This window comes from Protomyctophum bolini, assembly GCF_963924005.1.
Source record: "Protomyctophum bolini genome assembly, chromosome: 3".
NCBI lineage: Eukaryota > Metazoa > Chordata > Actinopteri > Myctophiformes > Myctophidae > Protomyctophum > Protomyctophum bolini.
This window is the reverse complement of record NC_137864.1, coordinates 29,698,945-29,718,929: the sequence shown is the minus strand read 5'-3', so window position 1 is coordinate 29,718,929 and position 19,985 is coordinate 29,698,945. Positions and strand designations below refer to the sequence as shown.

The 19,985-nt window shown below is 41.6% G+C and overlaps 3 protein-coding genes across 4 annotated transcripts in view; all 3 read right to left on the bottom strand.

Moving 5' to 3' along the window:
- rnf24 (ring finger protein 24) overlaps nucleotides 1–19,985 on the bottom strand; it is a 355,323-nt gene that overhangs the window by 321,432 nt on the left and 13,906 nt on the right. The gene's annotated exons all lie outside the window — the stretch shown is intronic.
- mogs (mannosyl-oligosaccharide glucosidase) lies at nucleotides 425–12,816 on the bottom strand. 2 transcript variants are annotated; one of them, XM_080760300.1, is made up of 5 exons: nucleotides 12,636–12,816; nucleotides 11,258–11,621; nucleotides 9,829–10,052; nucleotides 8,843–9,033; nucleotides 425–2,436 (listed from the first exon to the last, which is right to left on the bottom strand). In XM_080760300.1, exons 2-5 carry the CDS (start codon nucleotides 11,604–11,606, stop codon nucleotides 666–668), a joined length of 2,535 nt encoding a protein of 844 aa, XP_080616426.1. In that variant the 5' UTR covers nucleotides 11,607–11,621; nucleotides 12,636–12,816; the 3' UTR covers nucleotides 425–665. The 2 variants fall into 2 exon arrangements, with proteins under 2 accessions (XP_080616426.1, XP_080616427.1); XM_080760301.1 differs by lacking the exon at nucleotides 12,636–12,816 and having other exon boundaries at nucleotides 11,304–11,426.
- The window catches only part of pdcd4a (programmed cell death 4a), a 30,370-nt gene continuing 23,596 nt past the window's right edge, over nucleotides 13,212–19,985 (bottom strand). Inside the window, exons 9-11 of the mRNA XM_080759957.1 lie at nucleotides 18,096–18,206; nucleotides 15,751–15,890; nucleotides 13,212–15,296 (exon numbers count right to left, since the gene is read on the bottom strand). Of these exons, the coding sequence (XP_080616083.1) occupies nucleotides 15,245–15,296; nucleotides 15,751–15,890; nucleotides 18,096–18,206 (303 nt within the window). The 3' untranslated portion in view covers nucleotides 13,212–15,244. The remainder of the gene's footprint in view (nucleotides 15,297–15,750; nucleotides 15,891–18,095; nucleotides 18,207–19,985) is intronic.

The following is a 19,985-nucleotide window of genomic DNA, read 5'->3' as shown; positions in this document are numbered from 1 at the left end:
AGACAATTCAGTCAAAGCTACCCAACACTGTACAGCAGTGGTTCTCCCTCAGGGCTCCTTGATTGGGTTCCATTTGTACACTGAGTTATGGGTTGTCCTTGGATTTACCGACTGTCCGACAGACTATAATACAAACGGTTTTCATTCCAAGATCATCAATCAGGAATGTATAGTTCAGACAGCATAAAGACCAAAATTCAAGAATTTGTGTATACTTTAAATAAGTTCATGGTCTGATCTGATGTTGAGTGTACTAGTCTTTCTGCACAGCTGTATGTCAATTGTATATCGTTGCTGTCAAGAGGAAACCTCTTAACTTATTTTTGCATAAATCAGTGCACATCATGTTACACATTATTAACAGAAATACCAGACTTTTCAAAACAAACATCTGCAAACAAAAACTGGTTGTCTACAATCATCGTTTAAATAAAAACAATATTTAATAAGATGCCTGCATGGAACCTGAGGGTCTCATTAGAGGTTAATACCAAATGAACAATGCTCTTGACAACATGACTCAGATGAGTCTGACTTTGGAGTTTGCTTTCATATCAAAGTGGTAGGAACATTTGACCAATGAGATACATTGTCTTAATCATAAACACTTTAATTTATGACAAATGAGAACCAATATTATTTTATTGAGGTGAGATCTGAACGTATCAGTACTGTTCAGCCATCATTAAGACGGTCAGGGCTGACCAGCCTGTGAAAGGGTGGCTTCCTTGGCCTCTGCCAGTTCCATCATTGTATTGTTCCCAAATATACCCTGTCTCAGCATATTGTCTGTAAACATTGTTGATAATATTTGTCCTGAGTTCCTGATAAAGGATAGCTGCCTTCTCCTGATAGGGGCCTTCTTGGTTGCTGTAGTGGTGCAGGGCTCTCACGGTCAGGTAGTTGATGTTGATCCATATGGGGCCCCTCCAGTACGGGGCGTCATGTTCTGTATTTCTCTTCATGTACATGGGGTCCGCCCTGGAGAGTGAGCGGAGGCCATAGGGAGTCCACAGCTTGTCAGAGTCCCTCATATCTCTCAGGATGTGTTCTAGTTTGGGCGAGTTTGGCTCGAGGATGTGCAGCAGGAAAGGGAACAGGCTAACATAACCAAAAGCGTTTACATATTGCGGTTTGGGGGCACGGCGGACAGAGCGCACTAGCCGCGCCACAGGGAACTGGTGCCGTGGCTGCCCAGGAGGCACGTATATCTTCTCCTGCTGTAAGGACACTGCCTGGGTGTGGTTGCCATAGTCACTGAAGGCACGGAGCTGCTCGGACCAGTAGTACTCATCGAGTAGGCTGTCGTCACTCAGCACTCGGTGGGTGCGCTCAAATTCCCGGTGCGGTTCGCCCAGGAGCTGTGCAATGCTAGCCATGATACCCGATGCCAATGCCATCCAGCAGTGTAGATCTACATGCCGCTCGTCTGCCGAGGGATGGGAGGCTCGTGGATAATCATCGAGCCCAGACGTCAGCGTCTTGGGGTTGAGGAAGAGATTAGTATCCTTGTCACGTCCGCGCCAGCGGTACGAGTTGGGCAGGAGCCCAGATTGTGTGGTATTGTACCACTCAAACCAAGTTTTGAGTCTTGGGTACAGCCTTCGGAGAAACGGAAAGGTCTGCTGAGATGACACAGCATCTGGGTTTGAAGAGAACTGCTCAATGAGCTCCTGAAGAACCAAGAAGAGGGTGGGTGGGTTGGCATTCTCATTTCGCTGGACCACAAACTCAGCAGGGACCTTACTTCGAGCCTCATCTCCGAGGATTTGCTCACGGGGGATCCAGCCCTCAATGTTAATAAGGTCCAGCCAATGAGAGATGGATTCACGGGATACCTGGGGGTCCCACTTGCTCAGCAACAGCTGGTGAAAACCCTCATCCCACAGAAACCCTCTTGGGAAGAAGGAGCGGGAAGGTACAGCAGTGAACAATGAACCATCAGGGTAGAGAAGAGGGTATTCATTGTAGTGTGACTGGACCACCGACTGACCATAGAAATAGCCCATCCCACCAAGCATATTACTGAGGGCTGCCTTGCTGAATTTAACTTGAGCCTGACTGTAGCCTTTGCTCTCGAGGCCAAACGTCTTCTCAAACTTGGCATTAAAGGCATCTTTCCTGTTTTCCAGTTCTTCTGTCATGGTGGCACCCACCAGCTGGTTAGGCCGGTCGTGAAAGCTCTCGGACTCAAACAGAACTTCAAACTGGAATGGAGTCTGGATGGTCACCTGGTGAACCACAAAGTCACTCTCCTTCCGGGTGTCAGTAGGTTTCTGTTGGTGCTGGTGGTGGGGCGGCTTATAGGAGTCCAGGCCAATGTAATGCCTCTTCTCACCAGAGGGGGGATTGTAGACAAACCTGCGGTTTAGACTGTTCTTCACAATGTCAGTCAGCTTCTCCAAACCAGGAGAGACCGTCTGAAGGTAGTTGTAACTGCAAAGGAGAAAACAACAGTACACACTGTCACTTTCCTTAATCATTAATCATCTGTTTTCGCAGTATAATTCAGTACGCCTGCACAATGGACATGAAAGGAAAACAATACATAATGCTATATTTTTCAGTGACGCTAGCCCATCCTATTTGAGGGTTTGTGTAAACACAAACATTGTCTTAACACAAACATTGATTGACATTGACAAAAGTGAGGACGAAAGTGAGGACGCAAATTGTGATTGGCCGGAATGAGATTATGTATGATGTGTGATGATAAGAGCGCCCCTCACTTGTGTGAACATACAGTAGTTGTGTTTAGGCATTACATTGTAGAAGATGGTTACATTTAAAGATAAGGTTGAACATATTTGTTTGGGGCATCCTGGTGGCATGGGGTAAAAATACCTGCCCACAACTGTGGACTGGGGTTCAATTCCACCATGGTGGCTCCGGCTTGGCCGGGTGCTTCAATGTAGACAATTGGCAGTTTTTCACAGGTGGGAAGCAAGTATGGGAGGGTGCTCTCTGTCGCAGCACTAGTAAGTGACTCTTATCAGGTTGGTCGGGGAGCCTGTTCTATAACAGAGAGCAGAACTGGAAGGGATAGCAGGTATCTCTGTATGCATTATGCCCTCCCGGTGAAACTACTCACATTCAGGTAAAAAGAAGCAGTTGGCGACTCCATGTTTATCAGAGGAGACATGTGGTTGTCAACTCTACTCTACACTACACTCTCCACGGACCAAGAGTAGGTGATGGAAATGACAGGAATATACAGTATAGAAAACTAGAGGTTCGAGCCACTACACGGTCCTCACATCTAGAGTTCGAGCCCCAAGCACCACAGAGTCTATACATTTATGGAAGGATGATTGTTATTGCTTAAAGATGGAATGTTTTGTGGGACATTATGTGCTAGTTATTAAAAATCACACCGTGTGAAATGAGGGGCGCCCTTGTCATCGTACATCAATTTGTTAGCGGACATTTGACATTGCTACATAAGTTGGTTCCTTATTGGCCAAGCACTCCCACCAACAAGTGATTGGTTAGCCGAGTTGCTCATTTACATAGATATGACGTAAGTAAGTATTCCCTCAATGTCAATGGCGTTTAATGTTTTGATGTTTAATTTACGTCATATTTAGCGGAATTCTGACATAATATCTCCGTTCATTGTCAATAGCAAACATTGAGACTTGTGGGGACAAGATTTAGCGTACATTTGACCTGAATTTCCCTTTCATTGTCAATGGCAAATCTTGAGACGTGTGGGGACAAAAGCTGTTTATAGAAGGGGCAGTGCCCCTTAAAAATCACACGTGTGTGAAGTGAGGTCGCTCTTATCATTATACATCATCTCATGAACAACTGAATTTGTGATTGGTTGGTTAAATTTACAACATATTTGGTGGACATTTGACCTAATTTCTCCTTTCATTGTCAATGGCAAATATTGAGACGTGTGGGGACAAAAGCTGTATATAAGAGGGGCTAGCGCCCCTCACTTCACACAGGTGTGATTTTTGAGGGGCGCTAGTGTCCTCTGATGGTAGAAGTGTACCTTACAGAACTACGGCCTGGGTCTGTCATCTGTCCAATGAGTCTATTCAGTGAATTTGAATGTCAAGTTCTTCAACAGAGCCATGAATGTGGTGAGACCCAATGAACAGAAAAGCCCACTGGCTCTAGTGCTCCTGGGCTTTTTTTAACAGAATAGGAAGACAGTCATTATAGGCTACTTGCAGTTTGCGTAAGCTCTCCTTCTTGTACTTCACCCACAGTGGAGCTGTGTAGAGAGGGGTGCAATAAGCTCTAAAGAGGTTTACCTTAACATCCGTAGTACAATGGTGAAATTTACGGACCAACATGTTGGCTTGTACATAAATCATTCTCCTCTGTCTAAACATGTCCTCGTCATCCTCTAAGGTATCTGTTATAATATGCCCAAGATATTTTGTAATTTTGGACACGCCCATAATTTGACCAGACAGATGAAAGGCAGGAAACTTAAGTTCCAGATCTTCTTTAGTTCTACATATGAGTATCATGCTCTTCTTGGCATTATACTGAATATCAAAGTCAATACCGTAATTTGTACAAATATTGAGTAGCTGTTGGAACCCACTGCTACTAGGGGATGGCAAGTATGGCAAGGTCATCCGCGTATATATACTACATATAGCTCTTATCATTATACATCATCATACACATACAAATACACTTATATACAGCTCTTATCATTATACATCATCATACACATACATCATCTCAACTGAATTTATGTGATTGGTTAGCCGATTTGCTCGTGTACATACGACTTAAATTTTACTTTTTAAGCCCTCAGCCAATCAAATCATCGCTATGGGGTACACACAGACACACAAAGCTGGGCATAGGATGGCAATTTAACAAAAATACTGATTTGCTCGTTCATTGTCAATGGTATTTAATGTTTGTTAGGACAAAAATACCAATTTGCTTAGAAACATATTTTCCATTAATTGTGAATGGCATTTAAGTTACAACAATCTACACTATAGCTGAATATAGGAAAAACTAGAACTGCACTCTGCCGAGTGCATACTTGCTTGTTGCACACTAGTAGGCCATAAATGGCCTACTAGTGCGCAAGCAGAGCGTGCAAGTACTTTCGACCGCTGGAAACTATCACATCTCAGTATCTCTGTGAAGGAACGTTTGAAATGTATAATCATTACGTGTAACTATTTGCTACCTAACTACTTTTTTACAGAAAAATGAATCATTGATATGTGATGAAAAAAAAGGTATATAAACTGAATTAAAATATATTATACAGTATAATTATTTTATTACTTATTGTAAATTGTCAATTGTTTTAAATGTATTTCATTTTGTACTATAGTGATATTAATACTAAATCATGATCAGAGTAATATGTGTCTCTAACTTCAATTTCTGTAATAATACTTTCACATTTGTTGAAATATACATGATCTAAAATACTTCCGAAATATGTAGTTGGATTTGTATTTAATTGTTTAAAGCCTAATCTTGACATGAAGGTCTTTATATTTATATATTTTTCAGTATAATGGTCTTCATTGAAATCTCCTATTATCATAATTGTGGAAGTCGGAGATGATAGATACTTTACCATTTTTTTGAGAAATGTGTTTAATTCCGAAAGGTTTGTTTTAGGTGATCTGTACATAAGAATGATATATAGATCTTTATTTTTTACATGTATACATACGTGTTCTACTTTTTTCATTACAACTACATACAGAGTATGTAGTTGTAATTTGATTAGCAGTATACTGTGGTTACTTGGTTCCAAAAAGTGACAAGTTTTTTTCAACCGTAAGTCTGTGCCTGGTTTGCTGGGACCAGTTACCACATTACGTCATCGTTGAGAGCTGGGACCAGAGTACATGGTGTGTATATGTATGACTAGCTCTCAGTGATGACGTAAGAGAAATGGTCATCTGTGTAATCTGGTCCCACCAGATACCACATTACGTCATCATTGAGAGCTGGGACCAGAGTACACGGTGTGTATATGTATGACTAGCTCTCAGTGATGACGTAAGAGATATGGTCATCTGTGTAGTCTGGTCCCAGCAGACCAGGCACAGATTTACAAATTACAAATCACATTACAACTACATACAGAGTATGTAGTTGTAATTTGATTAGCAGTATACTGTGGTTACTTGGTTCCAAAAAGTGAAGCCACGTTTTTTTCAACCGTAAGTCTGTGCCTGGTTTGCTGGGACCAGTTACAACATTACGTCATCGTTGAGAACTGGGACCAGAGTACATGGTGTGTATACGCATGTAACTGGTCCCAGCAAACCAGGCACAGACTTACGGTGATATAAACACTTACGTCAGTGATGACGTAAGAGATATGGTCATCTGTGTAGTCTGGTCCCAGCAGACCAGGCACAGATTTACAAATTACAAATCACATTGTAATGTAATTTGATTAGCAGTATACTGTGGTTACTTGGTTTCAAAAAGTGAAGCCAAGTTTTTTTCAACCGTAAGTCTGTGCCTGGTTTGCTGGGACCAGTTACATACGTATACACACCATGTACTCTGGTCCCAGTTCTCAACGATGACGTAATGTTGTAACTGGTCCCAGCAAACCAGGCACAGACTTACGGTTGAAAAAAACTTGGCTTCACTTTGAAGAGACCAAACGAAATGATTACTTGCGCGCTCTGCTTGCGCAAGTAATAACTATCAATGAATAAGGGAGATATGATTTAAATTGTGCCAGCCTGTTTCTGTTGAGAGCAAAGTCCCTCAAAGCTTAAAGTGTTAACTACTGCTATCAAACAAGTAGCTAATCTAGCTGTATATTGATCCTTGATGTGCCTTGAGGCTAAAACCTGGCTCATGGTCTCATAACACGAAGTAGTACAGTTTTCACCAGCCATATCATGGTGGATAGCAAATATATTGCTAGTCCCTCTCCATTTCTTGCCAACGGTTGCATACTGTGCCTTTTCTCTTTGCAATTCTGCTTTAGTCATGTCTCCACTTTGTATTCAGTCAAAGATATGATTCAATTTTCTTAGTTTTTTTATATATAAAAATATTGGATGATCTCATATACCAATTTAAATGTTATCGTTCTAGAACAGGACCTATATGCAACATACACGTTTATTATTTGCATGTTCCTTTACCATCCTATTTTTGGATAAGCAGTTCAGGCAACATGCGATACACATTGTTTTTGTGCAAGGAACTTGCACTCATTACAATTTGACAGGCCATCTGTACTACACATACTTGAAAATGTCCTCTGTACTGCCTGTCATGCTGCTTCCACACATTGCCTTCCTGCTGTCGCTTCATTGCTTTTTATTAAAGCCCACAATTTTACACAATTCTGGTGAACACATTACCCAAGATCTTAACAGTTTTATTGCTCATTTGCTTTCATTTTGAATCTTTACAAGTTCTGTTTTATATATACAGTATATACACATTTCGAGTAGCCAATTATTTTTCCCCTTTTCCTTCCAATTTAGTCGTTATGCCAATTCCCCACACACTTGTGTGTGTGGCCTTGTCACTGCTTTTTTCCACCTACTGGTTCAGCTGCCAGTGAGGAGCTTCACCAAGAGGACGTTAGCGTGAGCGGGTGAACACCCTATTCCTCACAGTTCAACATCCCCTGCTGACAGGCTCCCTGCCTAGCCTGTGCAGCGACACATTTTCCTCCCCGTCCGGCTTCCCTCCCGCGAGCATGGCCAATTGTGCTCATATGGACGCCCAGAAGGCGCCGTGGCGGATTTAAACCCACAGTCTCTGGTGGTAGACAGGAACTTTACCCCTGTGCCTTTGACATTGACAAATAATATATATTCAATTCCTGCCATTATAGCCTTATCTATTTCCACAAGAATTTTCTTTAGACGGATGCTCTATATTATTCAGTTATTCACTGTATGGCTTTGCCATTTTCTCAAATATGTATCCATATATATCAGAAGGAATATTATCTCATGAATTACTACAAACTAGGTAACATTACAGTTGATTACCGATAGCTCTGAACAAAATTGATACGTTAGCTAAACAGAGAAGTTAGGCTATTGTTTGGCATTTCAAAAACAATAACCAGTTGTTAGAATAAAAATCACACACGTGTGAACTGAGTGGTGCAATTCCCCCCCCCCCCCCCCCCCCCCTCTCTCTCTCTCATTAGAGACACAGCACTACCCCTCTCTCCGTTTCTGGCGCCCCCTACTGGTATAAATAAGTCACATACTCGTGCTCATTCAGGTACACAAACAAACAGGTACACGGACATTGCTGGTTGTAGGAGTAGTTGCACCACTCAAAAATGATATAATTTGTATTCATTCTAGACGGGCAAGGTTGTCACTACTTTGTTTTCTTTTAATGTCTCTTCTATTTGCAATCTGTGAAGCACATTGGGTTGCACTTGCTGTATGAAATGTGCTATACAAATTTTGATTGATTGACTTATTACCCACAACTACAGATCCCATAGCCTGCAAGGACAGTTCACAAAATGCTAATAAACAGCTTACTTTTGGGAACAGTGACTACGGTAATTGGCTTTGTCAAGGCCTATTCATAGTCTGGATTTTCGGTGGTGAGGTGACCACCGGAGCTGTAATAACGTGGAGCGTTAGTGAGTAAAAACAGAGAGAAGGGCTGGGGAGAGCGGTGGTTTGCTCTTCACCGCGGCTCTGTGACGTTATGTTGTAGTTGCGGTGGTCACCTCACCATCGATAAATCAGACTATGAATAACGCTTTACAGTTCATATGCTAATGGTCAATGCCCATGCCAATGCTCAAACCACTGAGGAAAAAAATGCAGATCAGACCGAGGTTTTCATTTTATAGCAGCATACAGGATTATTATCATACCTGGCATATTTGACACTGGAGGACTCCCCGGTGACAGGCTTGCGGAAGGTAATCTTGTAGTTACCAAGTTCCTCAGAGAACCCAGTGATAGAACTCAGGCGACTTTTCTCTATGTGGGTCTCCAGAGAACCCTGTGCGTCTGCTGCTGCATAGAACATCAGAGAGATGACTGGCGCCTGAGGGGCAGAACTCTGATGGAGAAAAGGTCAAAGGAAACCTGTGATTATCATTTGTTTGAGAGGAAGCTTTGAATACCATCACATAGAGCAATGAGTTTGGTCAATTTATAATAATAATGGATGTTATTTATAATGCACTTTACATTTCATGGAATCTCAAAGTGCTACAATAGAAATGCATAAACTAAGAAACATCACACGATTAAAAACATCACGCGATTGAGTGTCGAGCAGAGTTTTGAGATGTTAGTGAGGTGGAAAAAGGACGTTTTGCAAAGATGTCTGATGTGGGGCTCGAAATTTTTGGTACATTTTTACTCCCAGGTTGGTGACAACCGGTGAGAGTGGGAGGTCCTGTCCAGAGAAAGTGATGCTGGTTATGGGGAAGTTTTGAATCTGGTGTGGGGTGCCTATTTGAATGATTATAGACAAGACACTTTATAGTGAGGCACTTTTTTTTTCTTTTTTCCACACACGCACACACACACACACACACACGAAGTGAGGTGCACAGCCATGCATTGGAGGAGCTAGTGCCCCTAAAAAAAAGCTAGTGTGAAAAATTACGTTCATACAGAAGAATAAAGATAATTTCCCATTCATGTTTTATTCAATTATGCTCATTCGTCGTGGACTGCATTCCTTTTCCACTTTCACACATGCTGTGTACAAACACTCACCTCTGCCTGTACTCTACTTGCTGTCTAACTGGACAGTGTGATTGACAAGTAAATCTCAAAAGTCAACACATGCTTTGAAACTACTGTAAATAAGCAAAAACAGATTATTATCGTCCTGAATCCTCACATGCTGGTTGGCAGTGATCCTCCAGGTCCAGTCCCCACCATGGTCCCCGCCGGCCCTCTTTACAAATTCTGTGGTCAGGGTAAAGTCAATGTCTCGGATCTCCTGGACGCCGAAGCTGAGGCCATCGTGCATCAGCCAGCCATAGCCTGGTAGACGGTCTCCCTGTTCACAGGTGTGCCTCAGGTTCACATCCATGTCTGAGAACTGACGCATCCACATCAGACCTGGGAAGACAGATAAGTCTATGTAACTTTGGCATGGGATTTCACACACACACACACACACACACACACACTTCAATGTTGTTGATCACATTGATCTTCTTCAGGAATTCTTGGTCTGCTCCCATAATATTTACTTGCGCAAGCAGAGCGCGCAAGTAATCATTTCGCTTGGTCTCTTCGAAGTGAAGCCAAGTTTTCTTCAACCGTAAGTCTGTGCCTGGTTTGCTGGGACTAGTTACAAGTTACAAGTTACAACATTACGTCATATACACACCATGTACTCTGGTCCCAGTTCTCAAGGATGACGTAATGTTGTAACTGGTCCCAGCAAACCAAGCACAAACCTACGGTTGAAAAAAACTTGGCTTCACTTTTTGGAACCAAGTAACCACAGTATACTGCTAATCAAATTACAACTACATACTCTGTATGTAGTTGTAATGTGATTTGTAATTTGTAAATCTGTGCCTGGTCTGCTGGGACCAGACTACACAGATGACCATATCTCTTACGTCATCACTGAGAGCTAGTCATACATATACACACCGTGTACTCTGGTCCCAGCTCTCAAAGATGACGTAATGTGGTATCTGCTGGGACCAGATTATACAGATGACAATTGACAATTTACAATAAGTAATAAAATAATTATACTGTATAATATATTTTAATTCAGTTTATATACCTTTTTTTTCATCACATATCAATGATTCATTTTTCTGTAAAAAAGTAGTTAGGTAGCAAATAGTTACACGTAATGATTATACATTTCAAACGTTCCTTCACAGAGATACTGAGATGTGATACTTTCCAGCGGTCGAAAGTACTAGTAGGCCATTTATGGCCTACTAGTGTGCAACAAGCAAGTATGCACTCGGCAGAGTGCAGTTCTAGTTATGTGTATATTTATATATAAATATATATGACATTTATCTTTGTATTCAACACATCAGACATGGGGTGAGTAAACCATAGAAATATATGTATTTTGGCTGGAGCGCCATATTAACGGTTTCCCTTCTGCTCATAAAATAGTTAGGCTGAGACAAATTTCTCATTAGGTGCAAAAATGTAGTGACAAATGCCCCAAAAAACAATAAAGGGGCCTATCCTGGGTAGAAAGATTGGTGCGCAGACTGCGCAGTGCGCACACACCCAGACATCTGACATAAAGGAAGAACACCAACAAAGAGGAGGCAAGCTACCTGTGACAGTAGAACTGGGACTTCTGGTTTTCATGCCAAAGTATACCTGAGGTCTATATGATCCCCAGAATCTTTCAGGGGAGACCTCAGCACTGGTGCTATTGGCATCAAGGACACGGGGTGAAGGGTGAAGGGTCACCACTCGTTTGGCCATGGCCGATCTCATGTATAGAGCATAGAAGAACCAAATGAGGCTGAAGATGCAAAGGCCAATGGAGATGTTGATGAATACTTTGCCGATGTCAACCTTCTTCTTCTTTTCCTTGCGGTGCAACACAGTGGGCTTCTCATCTTTCCGCGGTAGGGGAGCAGCTTCGCCAGCCCCCACCCTCTTCCTCTGCTTGCCCATCCGGCCCTACTGGAGCTGAGAAAAAGGACAGATTTCCACTTGAATTAGTTCAGTTCCGATATGTCTGTGTGGACTCCAGTAAAAGAAGACAAATAATATATTGCAATACAACAATATCGTCATGGAGTGTGCGATTGGACAGAGGACTTTCCTTCCCACCCAGCATGCAACAGTGTGCACAACACTGACTTTATCATTATTGCGTTACTGCCCTTCATATTTCAGATCGGAATTGGGTTACATTTTTATAATGATCAGTGTTGTGTCTACAACTGTACATTTGTTTGATTGTTTTCACGGCACTTCTGTTAGTTACACAACCATGATGGGCTTTAAGGGGAAATCAGAACAGCCCCTCTGTTGATGTTAAAGATGGAGTGCCACCCTTTCCCACCCTAAAACATTTTCAGGTATTATAATGAAAAACTGGACAAATTTTGTGGCACTCCATCTTTAAAAGTAAAGTCTGCTGGCTGCAAAAAGTGCAAATAAACCCGTTTCCTGAGCTCTATTCGGATTCAGAAGAGCTTCCTCTGCCCAGTTATGTTTTGTATTTATGAATTTGATTTGATAAAATGTGGTGTCTATCCCTTGAGAAAGGCACCGCTTTATTATCGGTATATAATGTTGTATACAGGTTATTCATGCATAATAATAAAAAATAATGTGACTGTCTCTGGAATATCAAGGCAGAGCGGCGCGTTATGTGATTGGTCAGGTCAGCTAACCATCTGAACGTTGTCTGGTACTCATTGTTGACATAGTAAGATATATTATAATGAATGACATTTCAATCTGGAAGGATTTGGCCCGTAAACCGTGCTCATTGAAAAGACGCACATACCGGTATCAACTGGCGCCACGGTGACAAGCAGCCGTGACTGAGCCCTTACAAGTAGTAGCACGATGCATATGCAACGTTTTCAGTGTCTTAAGTTTAATGAGGTCTGGTTTACGACTGACACGGAAGGTTAAGACATTATAGTGACGGAACGTTCACAGTTCACACAAATGTTGTTAGTTACTCACCTGTCCAATGTAACAGAATCTCAACTGCTCATTATAACCGTTGCTAGCAATGCACTAGTAGCTACTTCCTGGTTGTAGGCTTGGTTGTAGGTTGCCCCGCCTCCACTTCACCACCACTGACGTGTACTAGTCCCATGTGTTGTCTGCTCTGCTGGCTGAGTGCTTTGGACGGGCATGATTCACTACCGCCGTCTATAGACAAAGACCCGCCCAAAACTGATCAGCATCAGCGGCATTTAATATTAACCACATATAAATTAGCCTCGGTCCCAGGCTGCATATAAATCATCTATACACAGTCAACCACAGACTCCCTCAATGAGGGTCCATGTGGCTTCTATCATTTAATGATAGAAGCCACATGGACCGTAGACGATTATTAAATACATGTCAAACTGGTGGTCCTTAAAATGAAGATTCAGATGAAGGTTTGAGAACTACAGACTGCAGTAGACCTGCCCTAAACCTCACCTGGGTTTGACACGCACTACACAATACACACGCCCATATCAGACCACGGGTGATGACAAGATAAAGACAGACAAGACGATACAAAAATCACACAAATGTCATAAGTGGGGAATAAGTTGTTTTATTGAAATACAACTTTCGAGATGAGCTTATGCGAGACAAAACAGGGAACAATCTGCTTAAATCGTGTGAAGGTTCTGTCAATAAAAAGATGTCTCTGTGTGTATGTACAGAAATGTACACCAAAAAAATGCCTCATATGACTTAAAAAATTGACAGCTGCATGCATGAGGGTGTGGGTAGCTCTGGATATTTCTGAAACATTGTTACAAATCTACACATTTAGAAAGGATTTCCCCCCTAAATCAATTATTTACATGTGGTGGCATTACAGCTGTGCAATAACAGACATTGCCAGATATCCTATATGTTTTAAAGTCAATGAATGTACCATAAATGGGTTCAGGGTGTGTTCTTTAGGGGTCAAATCTAACGGTGAAACTCAACTGTTGCCATCACATCTTGTTATACCCACATTGACCATATCTGACATCGATACTGGGGGTAGAGTAAAGCAATACAGGTGCAGAACAACAACAAAACAGTCAGTAAATGTCGCAAATAAAATGCCTCACTGAATGAGGGGACTACTGAAACTACTGTTCAGGTTACCATTTACCTTGAGTCCTAGAATCCGTAAAGACTGAAAAACTGGTGACTGACGAGTGACCGAGGAGGCCACTCCAGTGACCACTCGCAATGCCCATCACTGTCAATCTGAGGGGAAAAAATAAAAACAACAATCCATCCATTCTCAACTGCCTCACTGTGACCCATTAAAACCAGGAAAGCATCTGTGTAATTTTTGCTATAGCAACATTTCTTTCTTAAAACCATTAAGAATATTGGTTCTCAAAAGTAGCAGATATATAAGCTCACACGTCACTTTGTGACACACTTCCAGCTTGTAGATGTGCTATTTTTGAAACATTTTGAATAATTTGGATTATTTTTTTAACACTATTTTTTTCTTCTGGGGGACATTTTCAGATAGGGGTTACATATAATTACATATCATTTTGGGGGTTTGAGAATTGCTGATTTAGAAGGCATTTGTAGAATCGGCCTCAGGTATTAATGGGATAAAAAAAATGAAAGGTCACTCTTAAAGTATGGTAAATGCCAAAACCATTACTACATACACAACCATTATAAGAGGCTAAGTAGACCTAAACCATGGCAGGAATTCACATCAGTTTAGCAGAGAGGTTATAACCCACACCCAAATGTCAGCATTTGCTTCTGTGTGTTTGAAAAAAAAGCAGTTTTCCCATGTTGTGTCTGCAAAACGTTAAACAAAAACGAAAGCTCGATAGTCTCAGCTCTTAGAAACAGTTGGGCAATTCCGTACTGCCCTGAAGCCTGCTTAATTTGAGAACCCCTCAAAGACTTTTGCTTCGACTGCTGCACTTTACATGAACTAGGCTGAGATGCTGATGTGGCAAGAACAAAAACTAAGGAAATCAGCGCCAGAAAGCCACAAAGAACATTATCTTTGAATGAAATTTAAAAAAGAAAATAAATTGCCATGGTCCTCGTCACTGATGCATAAGCATAACCAAGTGCTTGCTGAGAAATGGCAGAATGGTGTAATTTTCCACCTCATTTTAAGTGTCATACTGTAGCTTAAGAGCTTATACGTGCAAAAACTAAAAGAAACTAAAAACAACAGAGAAACGTGGTGAAAATGTGCAGCAGAAGCACAACCAAAGCAACCTTCATCCCCAGTGCCAAATATCAACCACATTCAACTCCCATTGAACCCTGTGAACCCTCCGACCCACTTCCTCTCAAGCTTCCACATGAATCACCTGTGACTGACAGGTACAAAGACAGAGGAAAGAGGCAGGTGGGGCTCAGAAATAAAGATTTACAAACCTTTCAATAAAACAAAAGAAAAACAGAGAGATGGGAAAACGTGAAGGCAACTTAGTGCCCTGGTCTCTCTTAGGGCTGCTTTAAACTATGTGTGGCTTTGTGTTTACCGATGACACAAATCAGAACAGGGTGAAATTAGAGAGCCAGTTTGCTGAACTTCAGGAAGGCTGGCGCCCTTTCGATATTCGTCCTCATCTTCATTAGTCTTTAATCCTGCCGCCATCTCCCTCACTGACAAAGCGCTTCCGCCCTCTAGTGGAAAAATCAAAAAAACTGTTAAGTGGCTGAAAGACATTTCTGAGCATTAAATTGTAAAATAAAGGCCCAATCAGTGAAAAGAAAAACCATAATGGATAGCCCCACAACCAAAACAGATTTTCAGCATTTTGTGCCTGTAATAAGTTTGTTTAGGTAGTTTGTAAAAATTGACAGACCTTTAATCTTTTCTTTTAATGCAATAATAGACCAAAATTTAACATATAAATGTTTCAATCAACCGATCAATCTGTTGCAGAATGTAAATATAGCCTTATTTTCAAAACATCCCTGGTTGGTATGAAAAATATATTCACCATGTCCTTGACCTACAGTATACTATGTATAGACACAAGTATATAGTAATAGTATCTTGTAATATGTGTCCATCCGTGTCTTTCAGCATTCATCATATCAGCAATATTGTAAATACTTTGATCAAGGCTCCAACCTGGAGGGACAGGTATCTCTCAGCTGTTTGGTGATAACAGACTCCTGGTAACAGAGGTCCACAAACGTCTCCATGATGGAGTGAGCGTGAGGTACATCTACGTTGATCTCTGGGAGTTCATCGTACACACGCTGGAAGCCCTGGAGCACAAACAATGGGTTCATCAGATATATGCATGTAAGACATACAGTATGAATATGAACAGGGAAATATAATGTATATTTATAGATTGTAGATGTGGATACATTCTTATGTTCGTTTAATTTTACTAATTGTATTGTCAAATTATATATTTATCTCCTTTCTGTTGGCGTTTTATTTAATTGACTAGACAGACACGGCCTATTCGGAAATTATGCAATTTGGGAAATACAAATAGGAAATGCATGCCATCCTGTTATGCAATAACCATTATACCTGTGAGTACCTGCTGTAACCGTCTGTCTGTGAGCCTTTTATGCCCATATAATATGGAGATCTCTGTATCTGTCTGCCAAAACTACGCAGACTATGTCCCTTCCCAGAATGGGAAGGGACGAGCACGGGAAGGGACGAGGTCAGTGCAGGGCATCAGTAATCAACAGAGACAGAAGTGTTAGCGCTCTCATGTCAGATGTCCAGGGGATCTCCTCCAGGGTTAAAAAGAACAGCTAGTCGGGTGGAAACCTCAAGTGTCCATCTGCATCGTGTCGCATTTTGAGCTTGTATATCTGCTACTTTTGATACTTGTACATACAGTATGTAGGGTATTCATTTACAGAAAAACACAAAAAATAGAATATGGCAGCAACAATAAATGAATAATTTAAATTAAAATCCAATAAGCGTTCAAGAACAATTTAACACACATCTCTTTATTTTAGAGCTGAGCCAAGGACAGGGACATAATTTAGAAAAGAAAGGGCTCACAACTTGCTTTTAATCTTCCAAACTTTATTGTGACACAATGTTTTGACTGTCTCAGTCTTCATCAGTTAAGAGGCCTGGGCCGTGGCTCAGCGGTCCAGGCACCTTGGCCGGTAGCCCGAGCCTGGCAGTGTGCCGTGGGTTCGACTCCCGATCCTGACGGCCTTTACTGCATGTCACTCCCCCATCTCTCTCCCCCATTTCCTTTTTTTTTTTTATATACTTTTTATCCCACGATTTTGTAACCCATTTTTCACCCCTGTGTCAATCATCTAATGTGATCCTGGGCTCTACACACCCTCCGCCAACCTGGGGAGAGCAACGGACTTAACTCATGCTTCCTTCATGCTTGAGTGTCCAAGTTGCTCCTTTACACCTGACAGGGGGAGTTTCCCTGGTTGGATGTAGCGCGTGGAAGGAACACGTTATTCCAACCAGTTCCTTTCCCCTCCATCAGGCGCCCCGGCTGGCCAGGGGGAGGCAGTTTAGAGACCAGGATTACTGCATGTTTTTGTGAGGGTACCTACCCTAGGGGACACAGGGAGAACATGCAAACTCCACACAGCAAGGCCCTTTTGCCAACCCCGCCTTCGGGTAGGGGCACTGATGACGCGGAGGAGGAAACACGCCGCCAGCACCCACAGCGCCCCGAGCGGGAATCGAACCCAGGACCTTCTAGCTGTGAGGCGACAGCACTACCAACTGTGGCACCGTGCCCCTTCTCTCCCCCATTTCCTGTCAGCCTACCGTCTGTCTCTCTCTAAAAAGAAAATCACACCTGTGTGAACTGAGTGGTGCAACTCCCCTCTCCCCTGCCTCTCTCTCTCTCTGTAATTAGCAGGCAACAGTACAACACTATCTCTCTCTCCGTTTCTGGCACAGCGCCACTTTTGCCCCACCCCCTACTGGTACTCTAAACATAGTAAATAGGTTAGGACATAGTCACATACAGTAGGTTAGGACATTGCTGTTCCTTGGAGTGGTTGCACCACTCAACAATATAAAATAAAGGCAAAAGCCGCAAAAAACATTTAGGAAAAAAAAAAAGTGAAAAGATAGTGAAGGTTGAATTGTTGTCACAATAAAGCCTGATTAAGACTTTGTCATAAGACAATATCACATATCTAAAATAGCAGACATACCACATGCTATTTTCGCATTCGATAGTCATGTGACAGAAAATACATTTGGCTTAACCACTTTCAACCTGGCTATTTTGGTTATGTCATCATTGTCAAGATCTTTCACAATTTCTCAAACACCTTTCAAAAATTTGAATTTGTGAGCTTGCAGATCAGCTATTTTATTTTATTTCCGTTAGTTTTTTAAGACATATTGCCATTTGGAGATGGTTGGAATTGAACAGGTTGGGAACCCCTGTATTAACTGGTTGAGCCACCAAGGACCCCAAGAACAGAATGTTCTAGAGCGGCACTGACCCGGTTCATCTGGTCCACAGTGATGATGCCACTCTTTCCGAAGGTCTGAAGCAGCTTTACCATCATATGGACGGCGGTGTCTCCTTGAGACTCCAGGACCATCACCACAGCCTGTCAAATAAACACATCCACAACTTGACTTTAGTTTTTTCCACAATAGGGCATTATGCAATTCTGATTTTATAGAGGGTATGTGCGTGACATCATCATCAAACCCGGAGGTTATGCAGGAATGCCTACTGAGTGGCAAAAAACTACTTTCTGGCCTTGACAGGCCATACATCCAAACAGAAAAGTTGTATTTGATTGCATTAAACGATGATAAACGACCTCGACTTGCCCTTCACTTTATGCATACCCTCTATTCTCGAGTTTCATAAATGTGTCTTGACATGACCCATGGTACGTGTCTTGTGCTATGTGCAACTCTGATGTCTTTCTTTTCAAATTCAATTAAAAAAAAAGAAGAAGGTAGAGTTGTTCAGATACTGGTATCGGTTACTCGATTATTACACCCTCAAGTAGTCATACTCAGAATCGGCCCGATACTTTGACCAGAGTACCAAAACATCCAATTGACACTAGGCTGAACGAAGGCAACCGGAGCAAGTCTGACTCAACACTGCAGCAAATCACCAAAAACAGCCGATCTACAAGCATAAATGACAACTGACAAGTGTAGATCGGAGATCCATCTGCATCTATGAGAAAAAAGGGGGTCAAATAAGTAGTTACTCAACAAAAATAAAGTACTCATATCGGTACTCCGTATGAGTGAGTACTAAAAATTAAGTACTTGTACTCTGTCTTAAAAAAAAGGTATCGGGACAACTCAAAAAAAAAAAAAATCATAACATTAAAGTGTAAATATTTAATCAACTTTGTTTTACCGTTTTACCATAAGGTGGCAGTGCTGCATCTTGGTTTGTTATAGTGCGTCGCAGTCCCGCCCCTTTCAGAACGAGGGCACAGAAAATAATTTCCCATTTATTTTTCCATTAGATGTTTCAAAAAGTATTTATTTAAAGACCTGTAAGCCTCAGACAAAGCCAACAACTGAGTTTACAAATCATGACAATAAAACATTTTTTTTAAGTCAAACAAATAATTAGAAAGAGGACAAACAAAAAAATAGTGTGCAGCGTTGTACCCTGCGCTTCTTTCTAATTATTTGTTCGGCCCCAAAATAAATTGTTTATAGTCATGATTTGTCAACTCTGGCTGTTAGCTTTGTCTGGGGCTTACAGGTCTTTAACCCACTTAGACCCGAGTTAAAAACATTCACTTTGAAAGAATATATATTCAAAGATTTGCGACACATTTTTACGATTTTTCAAAAATAGCAGACCTACAAGCTCGTAGAGCTATTTTTCAATAGCTAAATTATAACAATGTTTAAAACCCGCACAAAATGGGTTAAATAAATACGTTTTGAAACATCTAATGGAAAAATGAATGGAATATTCTCTTCCGGTGCCCTCGCAGGGGGCGGGACTGCGACGCTCTATAGGCTCTGTGCATAACTGTGGTCCAGAGCTTCAGAAGATGGCATACAAACACTTGTGTGGTTCATTTTCCCATAACTTCGTTTGGAAAAGACATTATGAAGATGTCATATATGTCTTGCTTGTTCAAATCTGCTGCTGAGCCAAACAAACAAATCTATTATTAAACAAAATGGGAAACATGTATCCCACGTTCTGTAAACCGGGACTACAGCAATGCACACAGCATATTGTGCAAGTCCCTAGAAAGGTAATGAAAAATGGCCCCAAAGAGTTGGAAAGAATCTTTGGTTGAGCAAAATACATACAATCACCTTACACTGATCTGAATAAGTTATGGAGGTCCACGTCATTAACCAGTATGTCAGGCATACATTGAGGGCCA